The 18,631-nt window shown below is 43.0% G+C and overlaps 1 protein-coding gene across 3 annotated transcripts in view; it reads right to left on the bottom strand.

The window, feature by feature from the left end:
* TTC39B (tetratricopeptide repeat domain 39B) overlaps positions 1–18,327 on the bottom strand; it is a 56,985-nt gene extending 38,658 nt beyond the window's left edge. For 2 of the 3 annotated variants that reach the window (XR_014003292.1, XM_081176546.1), the window contains exon 1: positions 18,003–18,327. Coding sequence is in view for 2 of the 3 variants with exons in the window: in XM_081176546.1 (XP_081032672.1) it covers positions 18,003–18,070 (68 nt within the window). In the remaining variant the exon portion in view is untranslated. The remainder of the gene's footprint in view (positions 1–18,002) is intronic. The other variant, XM_081176547.1, reaches the window with a different exon arrangement.
* Positions 18,328–18,631: the final 304 nt, after the last annotated feature.

The following is an 18,631-nucleotide window of genomic DNA, read 5'->3' as shown; positions in this document are numbered from 1 at the left end:
TGCTTTCAAAAATTATGTGTGTTATGCAACATGTATTTGGGCCACATAACTGATATGTTTTGATTTGTGTAATTTTACTACAGACATACAATGTATGTGCATTTGGAAAGGATATGACTTGTATTAAGGGACAGTAATGTAGCAGGATTGATTATTACAAAAAAAAAGTCCCCCCCCCCATTTTATTTCTTTTTGAAAATAATATGAACCAATGCATAATAATCCCAGAAACGCTCATGGAATCTTGTTCAATGTGCATACAAAATAGCAAATTTTGTAATATTTCATTGACAATTTTGAAAAATACAAACATCATTCACATCCCTAGTAGGAAGACACCATTGGGTCACAAGAAATTATCGACACTGGCTACCAAGAAGCTGGCAGTAGAATTCTAAACTTGGCAAGCTCTCTATATGCAAACTAGGTGCCAGTTACTGCTATCTGATTGAAGTAGATACATAGGGATTTATGTTTGTTGTGTTGAGACTGCATATTTATTCAACATTGTATTCAATACTGGGCAGGAAAGCTCAAGAAGGATACTGAAAAATAGAAGAGATTTCATAGAGAGTTACAAGGATGCTTTTAAAAACGACCCAAGCTTAAAGAATAAACTAATTTATTGTGTCATGAACTTCTGTAGTCAGGAGACTATCAGATACAGCATGGGGTGTGGGGATCGTTTTGGGCAGGAAATTAGCATAGAGACATAGCTATGTTCCATCAATGAGTGTGTTCAGTTTATGCACACTTTTTAAAAAACCGTATTATTAACAACAATTAATTGTTATTGTTGGCCCTAGTAAAGGTAAAGATAAAGGGACCTCCGACCATTAGGTCCAGTCATGACCAACTCTGGGGTTGCAGCGCTCATCTCGCTTTATTGGCCGAGGGAGCCAGCGTACAGATTCCGGGTCATGTGGCCAGCATGACTAAGCCGCTTCTGGTGAAACCAGAGCAGCGCACGGAAACGCCGTTTACCTTCCCGCCGGAGCGGTACCTATTTATCTACTTGCACTATGATGTGTTTTCGAACTGCTAGGTTGGCAGGAGCAGGGACTGAGCAACGGGAGCTCACTGCCGACCTTCTGATTGGCAAGTCCTAGGCTCTGTGGTTTAACCCACAGCACCACCCACGTCCCAGATTGTTGGCCCTAAAACACTCCAAATACAACTTTCAGGGTTTATTTTTCCTTCCCTGGGCTATACCTGCAGCCTTCAGGGCTATTGCTCACCATGTCTGAGAATCTCTGTTGCAATGAGCTTCCTTGAAAAACTTGCTCCACCCCTGCACCAGGCAGGAAATTGAACTACTTTCTAAAGGTGCATTGTCACAAGATCTAATGGAAGAACTGAAGCAAGTGATTAGTTTCCAATTACTGGGGTTGAACTATTCTTCCTGATAAGATGGGGAAATTAGCAAGAGTTCTAGTTGTGTAACTTATTCAAACCACAGTTCCATCATCCTATGATGAAACACCATATTAAATTTTTAAAACTGGGTCTGTAAATGTGTTTATCTGATGTTATTTTAAACACAAAGTATTGTTTTTATTAGAATACTCATATCCTGCCTTTCAAGAAAAGCTCTCAGTATTATCAGTGGGGTATACATAACAAAACTGGGCAACAATTAAAAAATATCCTAATGTTTTTGCTAGAGTGTCATGCGCACCTTTGAGTCTTATTGGCTTTACTGTGAATTATTTACTGAGCTAGATCTCTGAATTCTCAGCAGTAGAGACTCTTGGAAATGTAGAGGGAACGATGATGCATGGAAGTTCTCTATCTACCCCTCTTGTTGCCTCACCATGCCCATGGCAGGGTATGCTGTCCTGAGGGTATGCTGACACCATATCTGGCTAACACGATACATTAATGTCCAAAGGGGACAGTGGGCATTTCTTGGTATCCTCTTAATGGGCTGGCGGCATCATCTTAATGTGCCATTTACAAAAATATGCCTAGGACTAACAAAGAGTTGGCTACCATGGAGAGTCCATACAGTCCATAATGATAGATTCTTTCATGAAGCAGAAACAAAATCATACAATATGATTTTTAAAATCTACTTGTTCTAACACAGTGAACATGTTATTACGATGCACATTTCTCGCTACACACTAATAATGCCTCATGGATGCTCTTGCTGTGATGCAATTCTTGCTAGAGCCCCATAACATTGTTTCATCTCCACTGCAAACTTCTAATATCTTCAGAGACCAGCCTAGGTAGCAGTGTTGTTATAAATTAAAATTGTTATAGTGAAATCAGTTCTTTCCAAATATTGGACTAAAATAATAGTTATTTTGAGCACCTACTATTTACATGAGGGGGGAAAGGAAGACACTACTTGCTTGTAAAAACATGAACTCAAAGTGTTTTCAATCTCAGATTACAGTCTAAGTTTATCTTCTAAATTTAAGCCATCTGAAATAATGAGAACCTAAGTGAAGATCTGAACTGGAATATGAAAAATCATTCCAATGACCTGCTTCAGGTGTCACACACAGGCATGTCCAAAGTCCGTTTCGGGGGCCTAATCCAGCCCGCCAGGCCCTTAATTTCCTGGAGTAAAATCCTAAAAAAACATACCCTCATTTCATCAAATGTGGCCCTCTTTTTTGTTCTTTTTTTATTAAAGATTTTCTTGTTTTACAGAATTATGTGTAATGTCTCTCGTATTTTTTCCGTGTAACCTTTTTACATATCAGTTTCATTTGTTGAGACTTTGGACACCACTGATAGCTCAGTGTGGTTGCAGCTGAAGGGGTTTTGGCAGTTTGCTTACGTCATGCAAAATCAACAAACTGTGCTTAATCTTAATTATTGCTTATTTCAAACAAACCAGTTACCATTAATAAGAATAAGAATAAAAAAATTGAATTTAAATGTCCCCCCCTTATCCCCGGCAGGTCTCAGGGCGGTTCACAGAATAATCAGAGCGGTTCACTGTCTGGGATTTGGATGACATGCTGAGTTGTAGAAAATCAGAAGCAAAAGCTTCCACTCTTCTCTGGTGTGGCTGCAAGGAGCTGCAAGTGAGCAAGTCCAAAGCTTGCAGTGTCTCATTACTGCCATCGACCATGGTATTCTTCTGGAGCAGCAGTCTGAGTTGGCAATGGGTGGTACCACTTTACGATGGTTCTGGTCCTACTTAGATAGTCGTTTCCAGAGGGTGATGCTTGGGGAGTGCTCTTCAGCCTACTTCTGCTTTACATCTTCAGGTGAGGCAGCGGGTGTGCTAGACCGTTGTCTTGTCTCGGTAAGGGATTGGATGAAGCTGGATCCAGTCTGAGGCACTAGACCAAATGGATGAGAGTTTTTCCAGGAACAATGCTCGGGTGGGTGCTGCCTTTTAATTTCTAAAGAGAAGGCAGTTCTATCTTCTGATCTCACTGTTCAGCACTACAGTACTGAGGTTAGGAAATAAAGCTGTGGGCACTGGTGGGTCTCTTCCTGTAGCTTGTGGGGTCATATCTGGTCCACAGGTTAGCCACCCCCACTGTAGACATAGACAACACTCAAATCCAAGGTACATTTCTGCATTTAGACCAGGGGTGGGGAAACTGTGATCCTTCTGATTTGTTGGTTTCCAATTCCCTCCACTCCTGCCCGGCATGGTCAGCAATGTTGGGAGTTGTGGTCAAGCAACATCTGGATAGCCACATATTCCACACCCCCGATCTAAAGACTGTTGCCATCTTCATGAGAAGAGCATATGGGTCTTCATTGCTTATGAATTGCTGTATGCCTTCTTTGAGTGAACTTTGTTCCACTACGGAGATACTAGAAGCAAATCCTTTTGCATTGAGTGCTCCCTTGTGGTCAACCTTTTTACTTCTCCCTCAGAGGACTGTGGCACAAGCAACCTGTTGTAAAACTAAATAGTGAAATTCATGCCAACCCAGAAGTAAAGCCCATTGAGTCCAATGGGACTTACTCTGATGTAAGCGTGCATTGGATGGCAACCTACGGCACTTAGACTTTCAACACTGTAACTCCATGTGTTTATGCAACAATTGCCCAAATGTTTCCTGGTTGAAGCAGCCCTTTGCAGCACTCACACGACAATTTTTAATACTTCCCCATTCCTTTCATCACATTCAACAGAGCCCATCCATCTTCACTGCTGTGTGGAAACAAATTGTGCAAACGTCAAACGTTAGTATCAGTAAGAATCATTAGTCACCAATGGTATCTTCTAACTTTTAACAGAGTTTAAAGATTGAACATGTACTACCTACGCCAGCTTTCATGTTTCTATGTAGCAGTTGGTGGTTTTTTTAAAGGGCTTTTTCTTCTTCTTCTTTGGCGATCACTCATAGCCAAGTAAGATTGTCTTCCATAAACACGGTTTTAACAATGAGTCTGTAAGTGACTGTGGAGGCCAATTCTGGATCCACATGTCCTTCCACTGTGGGGACATTGGTTTCTGGGCGGGAGTTGATCACGGTGTGGATTTGCCAAGCGTGCCTTCCTCTCAGCACGTTTCTCCCTTGCGTCCTGAGTTCAAGCATCTTCAAAGCCCATGACACCTTTGGTAAAGGCTGTTCTCCAATTGGAGCGCTTGCAGGCAAGTGTTCCCCAATTGTTGGTGTTTATACTACGTTTTTAAAAAAATTGCCTTGAGAGAGTCTTTAAACCTCTTTTGTTGACTTTTGTTTAAAGGCAGTACCAGCAAGACTACCTCGGAATGGTTTAGTCAAATTATTATTAGTTTATTTGAATAAGAACAATCCCAGGCAGTTCAGAGAGAAATGTCCAGATTTTTAGCCACTGATGTGCCATCAGTGACCCAACCCAATAATGCATTATCAGAAAAAGGACTAGAAAAAAATTATGACCTTTGTGGACTTACAGTGCAATCCTTAACATGTCTATTCAGAAGTAAGCTCTACTGAACTCAGTGTGGCTTATTCCCAGGTAAGTGGGGTTAGGACTGCAATCTTACCTTCTGAGTCCCATTGATTTTGAGTAGGATGAATTCAGGCATGTGTTTGACTCTAATGAGATTTAGAAACTGGATTGAATTCTGATGGATTAAATTCTTTGCTTTTTTTTAAAGAACGTTCACAGTGAAAATCAATTTAAGAGTTTTCCAGATTAATATAGACTGTATATCATTTTTGCTTAAAATCATTGTTTTCAAAACATTAGCCTGAATTTTAAATTCAGAGTCTTAGAATATAGTCCATTTACTATCCAATTATTTTGTTATATTGGTCTGGACATTTCAAGTGGAAGACAATCTGTATGAAGAGCATATGCAACTGTAAAAATCCTGTTAAACCTACCTGCCTGTGTGCCACTAATTGACACTTAACACTAAAGTAGCTGGCACTATTAAGCTCTTCTGCTAAGCTCAAAAGTCTCTCTAAAACCTTGAGGGAAGGGATGGTTACAGCTCAATGTCTGTGTCTTTTAATGTAATTTGGATTAAAGCACTATATCTGGACACAGCTTTGATTTTGTCAAGAAACAGCAAAGAATAGCCAGCTGATTTTGGCACAGATTCAGTGTGGTCAGTCTGAGAGTGCAGAGAAACAGCAGAAGTTTGTTTCTCTTCGCATGTTTTACTTTAGCTCATTGCCTATTTATACATGTCATCTGCTTCCAGCTCTATCCACATTTTTCTTTAGCTGTTATGACAACAAGACTTGTCTTCTACCCTCCAGTAGTAAAAAAATCTCTAAATAGATTTATGGTTGCATTGGAAGATGACGACCACAAATTTATGTTATACATTTGCTGAACTGGGAGCTGGGCAAAAAAAACAGGCTCATGTGTGCCCCCCCCCCCCGTGCCTTTGTGCAGAGAATGAGCAGATAGGAGCAGGAAAGTTAGAGAGGAACCAAAGTCAGACCACCTCAATCCATCAAATGGCCAGACTGAATATTGATGTGGAATACATGGAACCCACCATCTGCATGTGTTCGAGCCACATGTGACCACTGATACATGCACCATTTTTGGCCCCGGAAGCAGGCGGGTGCGGAATGGAGTGGGCTTACACACATCCCACCAATGTGTGCGGTGCCTCGGAATGCAACCCCCACATAAATGGGGAGTTGGCTCTATTTAATGGACAACTTTGGTCAGTTCTGTATTGTAGTAGGGCAGCCTTTCCCAATCTGTTACCCTCCAGATGATTTGGGCAATTCCTATCAGCCCCAGCCAGCCTGTTATATATAAAAACGAAAATATAGATGGCAGCAGGGAAGCTTTCCTGTCTTGAAATATATTAAATCTGGAACCAAGCCACAGGGGGTACTACAGATTTTGGGGTATTTTCAGTGTAGACACTGCAGGTCGGTTATGCAAAAAGCTTTTTTTTTCTATTCCAAACATGCAATGTTTAGTCAAGGCTATGATTATTCATTGACATTACAGAAGTTAAATATTACTAAGGGGCTTTCTTGCCACCGTGTTTGGTTTGCATGAGAACTATTCCATCTGATCCTTTCTGAGCTGGGTAGCAGACAACTTTCATAGCGATATGCAAAAATATCCTCTGGGTGCTTGTTTGCATAGAGGAGAGAATGAATGACTTTTTGGAGACCATGAAATACTGCACAGCTTGTTTTCTGCTCCTCTCCTTCCACTACACTGTATTGCATGTTGCAAAAAAAAAAAAAAAAAAAACCACACAAAAAAACACCACCCTCATGTTGGCTTATCAGCATCTTTCCTTCCTGTCTTCCCTTGGATCTCCATAGGCCATGCTGCTCTAGAAGCTTGTTCATATGAGCCTTTGTGCTTGACTGCAAGGCCACTTCCGCCTTAAGGAGGTGGTGTGTTGCAGGCTCTCATGACCCCTCCACGCGCATGCGCAGGGGGTGGGTGGCCAGCCCTGCGCGACTGGGGGATTCCCGGCTGTGTCACTGGCCAGGCCGACCAATCTGGTTGGTCTGGGGGTGTGGCCTGCCCAATAAAGGCAGGACGCAGCTGGGAGATCTCTCTCTTTCTGGCTTCCAGCTGCTTCGGTTTTCCCACCCTCCTGCCCTTTAAGGTTTTCATCTCTTTGGACCTTGCTATGGACTTCGGTTGGTCGCCGTTGAGGGGCCTGGTAGGAATTTTTCCACTTGGCAAATTGGCACCAGCCACTTGGTTTTCGCCTTCCTCGTAGCAAATTGTCACAACTTTTTAAGGTTTGGTGGTTAGGCATTGGAATATTTCTGGAGAAGAGAAAAGAGGAGGTAGCGCCATCACCTGCCCCACATATTGAAGGGTATTCCGTTAAAGGATTCCAGGGGGCGTGGCCCTGTCCGAAGCCTGGAGAGGTGAGGGCCTAAGGCACGACCCCTAGCGGTGATCCCGGGAGAGTTCCTAGTTGATGTGCACCAGCAGGACTCCCCCTACTGGTGGTTAACCCTTCCCGGACTCCCTGTAGACAGGCTGGAGTCAGATATAGTCAGTTAGATCCAATGCCTAAGCCAGTGTTTCCCAAACGTTTTTGGGCAACGGCACACCTGTTTACTGAAAAAAAATCTCGCAGCACACCACCATTAAAGCCCCGCCCCGTGACGTCAGCGCGCAGCGTCACGCCGGGAGGGACGCACAAAAGTGAAAGTTTTTCCCCTCCCCCTTGCCGGGGAACCTCCAAGCTTTGGGCAGGCAGGCAGGCAGAGCTGGGAAGGGGGTTTCCAGGGGACACGGCAGCTCCTCGAAAGGCTTCTCTCAGCTGCGCTCAATCCTCCTCGGAGAGGATTTCCCCTCCGGTCCCATGCCTTCGTTTGGGGCATCGCTCCGGCTGCTCCCTCTCCCGCCGCGCAGGAGCGATGCCTCTCTCTGGCTCTCCCTCCGCGCAGGCTGAGGGAGGGAGGGAGGTGCGCGTGTGACCCGTCTCTGCTGGGAGACCAAACCCAGCGAGGCAGAGTCGCGCGGAGGCGCCCAGGCAGCGCTGCCGGCTGCGAGGAGGAGCGCCAGGCAGCAGCAGGAGGCGCGGCCTCTCCTCGCCGCCGCCGCCCCGCCTCTCGCCGCCCGACTCGCCCGCCTCCCTCCAGGCATCTCGCGGCACACCAGCCGATGTCTCACGGCACACTCGTGTGCCGCGGAACACCGGTTGGGAAACACTGGCCTAAGCCAATACTGCTCATCATCTGTAACCATTAACCTTAAATATTTGAGTCATGTGTCTTTATTCAACCAAGTGGGGGGCGGGTCAGGACTTGCCACGCAATGTAGCTACCTCACAATTTCTTGGCAGCCCCCCCTTTTGGAGGAACAGATGGATAAAAATAGAGTGAGGTTCATGGGTCTTCCCCCCCCCCATACGATTTTTGAATATATAAATTCAACCTGCTCTGCAATGTTTCGATCTAGCTTTTTATTTTACTAGATACACGTGATTTCCAGCTTCAACTGGTTCACCAGCTATGGCCTTTGCTGGACAGGGACAACTTGGTCACTGTGCTTTGTGCTCTAATAACTTTGTGTTTGAACTATTGCAATGTGTTCTATATGGGTCTGCTGCTGAACACAGTTCAGACGCTGCAGCTAGTACAAAATGCAGCTGTGAAAATCTTGCTACGCTTCTCATTTAGGCACTGTATAACACCAGTCCCAAAGCAGTCAGAACAATTTCATTACTTGTTTTATATACTGTACATTTCTTACCTCTTTTAGCTTCACATATTGTATAATAAATAAATAAATAAATAAATAAATAAATAAAGGAATAAGTTGAGCTTCATCTCAATAAATAAAAAGCCCAGTGTGCTGAAGCCGTTTTGGAATCAAATATTCTGTACTCATTAATGTAAGAAGAACACTGTTTCTGTAATGGAAAATCCTATATTCCACATTTTGTACATTGATGCACTTTCATGTGAAGTCAAAAAGCAGTAGAAATAAGGGCAACTTTAACAGGTTCTTAAAATAAGGTTAGTACAAAAAAGGCAGTACAAACGTCATTTTAGTTGAAACGAGGTACAGTGGTACCTTGGGTTAAGTACTGAATTCGTTCCAGAGGTCCGTTCTTAACCTGAAGCACCACTTTAGCTAATGGGGCCTCCCCCTGCTGCTGCGCCGCTGGAGCACGATTTCTGTTCTCATCCTGAAGCAAAGTTCTTAACCCGAGGTACTATTTCTGGGTTAGCGAAGTCTGTAACCTGAAGCGTATGTAACCTAAAGTGTATGTAACCTGAAGTACCACTGTATAGAATTTGCAGCATTGGCCTAGAATCCTTCATCTCAAGACCAGTCTAATCATGTCAACAGGGTGATGCAGCACCAAAAAAAAAAGCTAATGCTATTCTACACTGCATCAATAGAAGTCTAATGTCCCAATCAAGGGGAGTAATAGTAGCACTCTGTTCTGCCTTGGTCTGACCACACCTGGAGTACTGTGTCCAGTTCTGGGCGCCACAGTTTAAGAAGGATATTGACAAGCTGGAATGTGTGCAGAGGAGGGCAACCAAGAAGATCAAGGGTCTGGAAGCCAAGCCTTATGAGGAATGCTTGAGGGAGTTGGGCATGTTTAGCCTAGAAAAGAGACTGAAAGGAAATATGACAACCATCTAAAGGGCTGTCAAACGGAGGATGGAGCAAGCTTATTTTCTCCCGCTTTGGAAGCTAGGACTCAAACTAAAGGATTCAAGTTACAAGAAAGGAGATTCTGACTAAACATCAGGAAGAACTTTCTGACAGTAAGAGCTGTTTGACAGTGGAGCGGTCTCCCTCAGGAGGTAGTGGACTGGACTCCCCTTCACTGGCAGTTTTTAAGCCATACACACACAAAGCTTTATTGCGGCCCATAGACCCAAAATACAAAGTACAAGGTTTATAAGCAGAGATTGGATGGTCATCTGTCATGGATGCTTTAGTTGAGATTCCTTCATTGCGGGGGCTTAGACTAGATGACCCTTGGGGTCCCTTTGAACTCCACAATACTATGTTTCTATGAGGGTTACTCTACAATTCTGCGATTCTATGACAGTTACTTTTTAGTTTTTACTAAACCTTTGCAAAATATGAAGCTTCACGCAGTTCTGACTTTTCAGAGATTGTTACTCAGAGAGCCTTAAATGACATATATTGTGTTTAAATGACACCATGTAGAACATTCTTTAGTCAAAAAGAAAAATTGGGTCCAAAAATATCCTTTAATAGCCTTCAACAGAGGCCAGCAGGCAGTACATTTTAACCAAGGCTGAACTACACAAGTTCTCTGTGGCTTCCAATTATTTTATATCAAGCTGCTCAGTTACACCACAAGATAATCCCCTAGTGGCCAATTATTGCCACATGAAACCTCCCATAACAACACTGGCATAGTACACATTGGCATAATAAACTGCAATGTGCTGGCTGATATTTTCAAAATACATTCTTGGAGCATCAAAATATTTCTTGTACTTCCTTCTAGAAAAGAAAGAACTATTACATTAAGAGAAGTGTTAGAATAAGGGACATAAAGCAGGGATGACCAGGTTAAATTCTCCCTCACCAATAAAGCTTATTGGGAGAATACTACATAATCACCTTGAGCTACTTTAAGGGAGAGCAGGATAAAATTATATAGTTTTCCAAAACTAGTGTTCCTTGCTATTTGAGTTATCACTTTGAAATGGAAGTTGCAGAATGCACAAAAAGTGTACATTTCCTATAAAGGAGACACACCCGGATGGCTGTATATTCAGTTGCACAGATATATTCCATAGCTGTCAACTTACAGATTTGAAAATAAGGGACCAGCAGCCTTGAAAATAAGGGACCAGCAGCCAAAATAAGGGACCTACAGTCTCACCTGTTCCAGGCACTCCAGTCTTCCTGTCTTCCTGCAATCTGGTCAAACTCATGCTGGTAGCTTAGAGAACACTGTCCAACCAACTTTGTAACCAGAGGTTCAACTGACTAGAATCTGAATCACATGCACCACAAGGCCTATGCAGCCTCAACTTAAGATGGCTCCCTGGCCTGGCTTTGCACTGCAAAGTTTGCAGCAGCACGTGCAACAAAATGGTGTCCAGCATTCAAAAAACCCCTCAGCTTGCATTAACTAGCCACACACAAGGCATGCAAGCTCCACCCCCCAGTTGTTCTTAGACTTCTTATTGGGTGAGCAACACAGCCAAGCAACACAGTTGGAGCCTCCCTCCTCCCTGGCCGGCAGGGAGGGAGAGGAGCTGCTTCCTTCGAAATTTAAGGGACATCATTTAAGGGACATCCATCAATAAGGGACAGCAGCGGGACATGGCGCTAGAATAAGGGACTGTCCCTTCAAATAAGGGACACTTGACAGCTATGATATATTCAGCCACATGGAGAATGGGCCCTACACGTGTAGAAGGGGAATCCAGGATTTTATTTTACATGGTGGAGCCCTTCATGCACAGGGCCTGTTTTCTTTGAGGCTGAAGATGGAGTTGCCAGCTGATGGCTGACATCAGTGCCAAAGGGGTATGACCAGCTGTCTTGAGTCCATTTCTCACTTCAGTGCATAGGGATGTTTGCTAGAGCACTTTTATACAGCTGCATAATTTCAGGATTTATGCTAATTATAGACTCCACGAGTTATGAAATCTGAATAAAACCAACCCTTTGGCAGTTTAAGACATATGAATGAAAACCTTTCTTTGTTTATGTGTTTATGATCTACAGTCACCCGGCATATTTTATCTGGGCGGTTTACCAAAAATAGCAAAATAAAACAACATTAAGAATATAAAATAAGAGCAGCATAAAAGATGGTTCTTTTGGCAGATTTACTATATATTTTAGAAAGGAGGGAAGGGGTCCTATGCTTGCCATTAAACCATCATATTTTAACTGGAGTGTGGTAGCAAAACTGGTCTTGAACTTTATTCTGCAAGTAGAATTACTTCCACTTCAAAGTAATTTATGCAGCCCAAGCACATCTTGTTTCCCAATTTCAGGCATTAAAATCAACCAAGGAACTCTAAACCAAGCTACAGCAAAGCATGAATGCGTGTGTGGGTACTCCCAGCAAAAAACACAACCTCTTCAGTCCTCCCCCAGTCTTCCTGCTGCAATGCGACTCTGAGCTAAGCCATGGTTTGGCTTAGCGTTGTGTGCAAACTGGGTTAATGGTAAGCAGAAAAGTAGAAAGTGTTCATGCTAACATTAGATCAGTCTACTTGTCTTTCATTAAAAATTCACTTTAGAAGAGAAACACAAATCACGGAGTACTGGGCATAAATGACTCCTCTTCCTTTCTAAAGCTCAGGATACTATCCTCAGCCTTGTCATCATTTTACCTTTGACACCATTTCCAAGAGCCTTATGAAAACCTGCCTTTTTACTTTTCCAGTTCCATCTGCTTTTGTTCTCCAGTTACTTCATTTTGAAAGGCTCTTATGTACTTCAACCTTTACTCCAACAGAGAGACATCTTTAGAGCTGTTCTCTCATACATTTTTTCCTCTGGAGTTCTTATTCACATGTAGAGCATCAGATCCAAGTCATTGTGCAAAGAGATGCTATGTCTGCCTCCCATCTCTTGAGCCTTCTCTTTAATCCAGACAGTTTTATGACCATCTAGCTTAAACTCAACTTCAACTTGTCCAAGCACCAGGAACTGCCTTGGAAATGTATTGTGAGCAAATAGCAAGTAGATTGACACATTTATATTCACATAGTGTCAGTGATAATAAGACAGGAGTCCAGGATTCATGGACATGAGCATTTCCCCTGCTTGGTGGCAGCAGCTAGTTAATTGTAACAGGGGAAAAGTTTAAAGACAGATTACACAAGGTGTCTTTTTAAACTTCAAAGGGGCAGTTTCCTCAAATGACCTTGGCACTATTGATTGTGTCTTCCATGATATTTAATTTGTAGGAAATAGTTCATAGCAGGCAAGTCAACTTGGTATTGGACAAATAGATGCATTGCACAAGGGTAAAAGGCTATTTTAATTTGCTTTCTAATTTGACCTGAAGATATGAAATGCTTCCATCAAGAGGCCTCAGTTTTCTTAAAGATGGAGGAATCTTTATGTTGTCCCCTGGATACCAATTGCATGTCACAAACATATACTCCTTAGTATGATGCTCAACGGACATAATCAACACTGTATTATATATTGTAGTAATGCAACGTAGGCATTTATTGTTCTCTTTGATAGCCCCTTGCTCCTTTTTATTTTTAAATAGCCAAGGCTTTATTACATGCATTTCCTAAAAACAAAACGTATTTTTAACTACATTTTATATGAAAATGCATGTAGCAGAGCCTAAATTAAAAATAATGATAAGAGGAACAGACGAGGAGGGGAAAGAGGGGTGGTGGTTAACACTCTCCCTAGCCATGACATTTTTCTCTGCTCAAAGTGTCTCCCCATGGCTGCCTTTTCTTCCCGCTAGTTCACACACTACTCTTGCATAAGCCTTGTAATAATTACCAAAGGATCCAGTGTTGCCTGCACTGCTCAATGTGTTGTGCAAGTTGATATATGTTATCTCCGTGAGAAACAGAAGTGAATAAAAATTGTGTTTGTTAGCCTCAGGGTTAGGTTAACATTCAGGACCTAGAAATGTTCATGGCACCATTTTATCCAAAAGGTCCAGAAGTCAAAATAAGTTTAATTTAGGCAACTACATCCTGTATACTTCATTTTAGTGATACTTTTGTCAATTCTCACATTAATTAACTCTTAAATGGGGGGGGGGAGTACTTCAAAGACTCAAGTTCTCTCCTCTCTCTCTCTCTCTCTCACACACACACAAAATAATATGTTTCAATAACCAATCCTTACATCTTTCAATTTCTCCAGTCAAAAGCATTCTTAGAAAAAAGAAGGAACTGCAGCCTATTTCTACCTGCTTCACCATTAAAGCCAAGAGGCAAATAAGACATTATGGAATCACAATTTTGTGCATGGCCATGAATCAGTCTCATGCATGCCTACATAAGCAGACTCCTCCCAGAAACCTGCAATTATACTTGGAACTCTTCAATTAACCATAGTTTCTCATTATATCTGAACCAAAAAACAATAGTTACCAGCTTCGGAACAATTTGGGAATCTTGCCTTGTTTTTAACTCGAAAGTAGTAGTTAACAGGTTTGGAAACACTGAACTTTTAAAGTATGGCTAACTGAACACTTCCTGGCTTACTGCAAGAAAGAAAGGAGCATCACAATGGCAAAAGACCGTCACAAGCCTATCTCATTTCATTCAACTGAGATAAGATATTCCGTACTTTTCTGTGTATAAGACTAGGGTGTGTTTTTTTACTAAAAATAATTTTAAAAGGGGGGGTAGTCTTATACACGGGGGCAATCTCTCCCCCCCATTTTCTTAATTTTGGGTCCCCAAAAACAGGGGGGGTCTTATATACAGGGGGCGTGTTATACACAGAAAAATACGGTAATCCAAATGTGGTCTAGGAACCAGGTCTTAATTTGTATAAGACTGGTGGTTGGGTACATTTTAAGTATTCCATAGGCAGTTGGGATGTGGAGTGAAACTCTCAGCTTGCGGCAGGTTTAGGGAGGGAAGCAGAGACAACTGTTCTTCCCCTCAGTGGCGGATATTTCCAGTCTGGGAATCCTATCTGCAAAAAAGACAACTTGGAAGAAGTGTTTTCAACAAGAAAACTCATATTGTGGTGAGGGTACAGCTTTCCTGCCTGTGCAGTGCTTTAAACTGCGGTCTACTCCACCATGATCCTGTTTTATATTGATTCAGCCCAGCCCAGGTGAAGGCAGACCACCAGTTCCTAAGTGTGGGTGTCTGTCCTACAGGAAGATGCAAAAGGCCTGAGATCTAAGGTGAGCTACAAACAAGCTTTGACAAATTAACATTAAGGAGCTACATTTAGACCACTGTCTACTCCAGCAGAGCATCATAAAATTGCCTACCAAAAACTAGCATATGAATGGATCCTGACTAAGAAGATATGTGGAAAGGCAAGTTGCTGAACTTTCACTCCCTGGATAGCTTGACAAACTTACAAGAGACCTGAAGGGGAAGCTTGACATAGAATAGAATCCCAGAGAAAATGGTAAATTAGGGGGAAAGTTAAAACAAAACAAAACACCACAGTATGGTTAACTTCACAAAGTGAAAAATATGTGTTGCACAGATTTAGAAGGAAAAGACAATTTACTGAAGCTTTCTGGACAGTATCCAAAAGACACTGTTTTTAAAATAACCAATACTCCCGTTGTTACTTTTCTTTTCATATTCCTAAATGATCTACTAGTATTATTAAAGGGACGTGGGTGGCGCTGTGGTCTAAACCACTGAGCCTCTTGGGCTTGCCGATTGGAAGGTTGGTGGTTCGAATCCACATGATGGGGTGAGCTCCCATTGCTCTGTCCCAGCTCCTGCCAACCTACAAGTTTGAAGCACACCAGTACGTGTAGATAAATAGGCACTGAGGTGATGGAAAGATGAACAGCGTTTCTATGCACTTTGGCATTCATCACCGTGTCCCATTGCGCCAGAAGTGGTTTAGTCATGCTGGCCACATGACCCGGAAAGCTGTTTTCAGACAAACTCTGGCTCCCTCGGCCTGAATCGAAATGACTGCCTCACCCCACAGTCACACTGGACTTAACCATCCAGGGGTCCTTTACCTTTACTTTTTACTTAGTGTTATTATATGTCCCAATATTTAAAAGATTCATTGAAGCAAAGAAATTTATGTGATGAGATAGCCCTAAAAAGCAGTCAGAACAGTTATAATAGCCATCCTCATTCAATAAAATGGCTAGGATATAGTAGAATTGGCATATCAAGCAATTCGCCAAGTGAGAAGGAAGCCTGCAGCACCACCACAAAGGCTGCTTAGGCATGACTGCTGAGTCACCTTTCTTCCCCTGATAAAGTCTTGACAAAAATCTAGATAAATACCAATGTTGTACCTATGCTGGGCAAGGCACAGTTTACAAGCAGGCCAGGATCTCATGCACAAGTGTTGCTGCTATGCATGACCCATGATAAGAACCATCTCCTTCATCAAACCCCCAGTACCAACTTCAGGTTGTACATAATTCCATTAATTACATTTTTACAGGTTAAAACTAATAAAAAGCTCAGACAAAACACACAGAAATCCAGCTATAATATAAAAGTAAACTAAAATTCATCTCTGATTGCTCCTATTCAGGATAGATGCCTACTATATCTGGTTCCATATTTTTCATATTGCATCATTTGTCCACTTGCTCATCTGGATTGTTTTACTAAACTCTCTTTTGAATTATGCAAGCACCTCTAGCTTGAGGCATTCTATTTCCTCTTGCTCTTTACAGCACAGTATCTGGGTGGCAGGGGTCATATGTAGGTGGTTTATTATTACAGAGTGTAGAATTTCAATGGTACGAGCACTGACTTGCTAAATGACCTAAAATATTGCAATCATGGTTCCCATAAGGAAATAAAATGTACAATGGAAAAGAGCCACTCTAGACTACTTTCAAAACATAAAAGAAACACCATGACTTCAGCTTAAAACAGCTGCAGGAATCATATATAGTAATGACTTAACATGAGGCTGCTAGAGATATTCTATTTGATCTACGTTTGGGGTCTTCCCAGATAAGGGGCATTCTGTCAGCCACAAACATATCAGGTTAGAAGAGACTGTGGGAGTCATTGTGGTTAAAGTGTTGAACCAGGACCTGGGTTCAAATCCTCATTGAGCCAGTCACAGTCTCTCAGTCACTGATTTGTTGGGAAGATAAAATTCAGGAGGGAGAAAACATGCATGCTACCCTTAACCCATTGGAAGTAAGGTGGGATATATGTGTAATGGTAAATATAATAAAAAGAGACGAGGATACTTGGTAAATATAATAAAAAGAGACGAGGATACTTGGGCATGATGTCTGCAAGCTTTGTATCATGAACTACTGCTATCACTTATTTGCAAGCTGCAGCTCTGGAATTCTTTTCTGCGCTTCAAAGCAATTCCTGAACAGATGAATTCAGGGGACAGCTGCCCTGGGCCAAATCAAATGAATAAATAAAAATACTTAGCTAAATGTAGAAACGGTAGGAAGATCTTGACAGGGTTTTTTTTTTCCTGAGCACTTGGGCTCAAAAGAAAATAAAACAACTGTGGCCGAGACATTTCATTTTGAATCTGCTAAGACAGAGCCAGACAGAGGGTGATGACAGGTGGGTGTCCTGCCCGTGACACACACACACACACCCAACGTAAATCCTGGCTACACCCCTAGACAAATTATGATAATGACACGAAGGGTGTTGTACACCTAATAAATAACGAAAGCACCTCGAGGGATAATGAGAGCTCACTTCTGAATGATTCTATGTAATTTTGCAACACAGCATCGCTGCTGACCATCACATTAAAAAAAAAGATGCAAGAGTTCTGTTTTGTCTTTTTATTCCTCCCCCCCCCCCCCAATCCTTTCGGGCGGGATTTGAATTTACCATTATTGAACCATTTGATATTTATGGGATCACATCAGGGCTGGATTTCAGTGTGATGAGGCCCGAAGCAACTGAAGGTAATGGGGGCCCTTTATATGCCCAGCTGTCGCTTTGTCAACAACAAATTGTTGCTGTTTTTTTAATGTTGAATATATGCTATATGGTAATTTATGGACCTCATAGGTATCTAAAGCCATTTTCACATAACAAATATGAACCTACAACACAAAACACTGTTGATGTATGTAGGTTTTATTTTATTTGTTTTTTATCTTATATTTTGGAAATGTACACCCAGGTTTGTTTTTTATTTCTTTATTTTTGGGTCTCTAAGAGAGTGGGGCCCGAGGCTCTAGCTTGTTTAGCTTTTACGTAAATCCAACACAGCAGCACCTGTTGGTCGCCAGGAGGCGAGAAAGTGAGAGGAGGAGAAAGCCTTCTCTCCCCCCCCACCTCCATCTCCATCCTTTCGACCCATATCGGAAACTCGACGAACAACCCGACGCGCCTTGCCCATCCATCACCTACGGAAGGGATTCACGCGTTCGGCACTGGCGTAACGGCGTTCACACGTTCACGTGTGTGTGACACGGAACTCTCGCCCCCCTCTCCCCCTCCCCCCGCGCCCACGGCGTTACCTCTTCGCCTCCTCCTCCTCCTGCGCTCGTCCCTTCGGTTCCATTTCTGACACTCGCCATATTCCCCGCGGGGCCGGGCTCGTCTCGTGTGAAGGGCGGTGAGGCTCTCTCTCTCTCTCGGGTCAGGATGTGAGGGGATCCAGGAGCGCCGTGGCAGCAAGACCCTCCCTCAGCCCTTCGCTTCCAGCTTAGAGTCCGTCAGGTCGGTTGGCGGCAGCGACTCTTCTCTGACTGAATCCACCTCAGGCGGCTGTTTGCCGGCGTCCTCCTACCCGCCCGGCTCGCGCCCGCTCCTCATCTGCATATCACGCCCCGCCCACCGCATTTAAAAGTCACACACGCAAAAAGTGGGGGCAGTCGACGTTCTACACACACACCCAGAGCTCCGCCTCGTGTCGACTCCGCCCACTGTATTTGCATGACGAGCAGGACCGACCTATGGAAGCGCCCACTTGTTATCTGCATATCACGCCCCGCCCACCGCGTATTTAAAACACACAAAAAGTGGGGGCAACCGACGTTCTATCTACTTACTACATACGCACACCGAGCGGTGCCTCGTGTCGACTCCGCCCACCATATTTGCATGACGAGCAGGAGCGACCAATGGAAGCGCCCGCT

This window comes from Podarcis bocagei, assembly GCF_964188305.1.
Source record: "Podarcis bocagei genome assembly, chromosome: 17".
NCBI lineage: Eukaryota > Metazoa > Chordata > Lepidosauria > Squamata > Lacertidae > Podarcis > Podarcis bocagei.
This window is presented reverse-complemented; position numbering and strand designations above follow the sequence as displayed.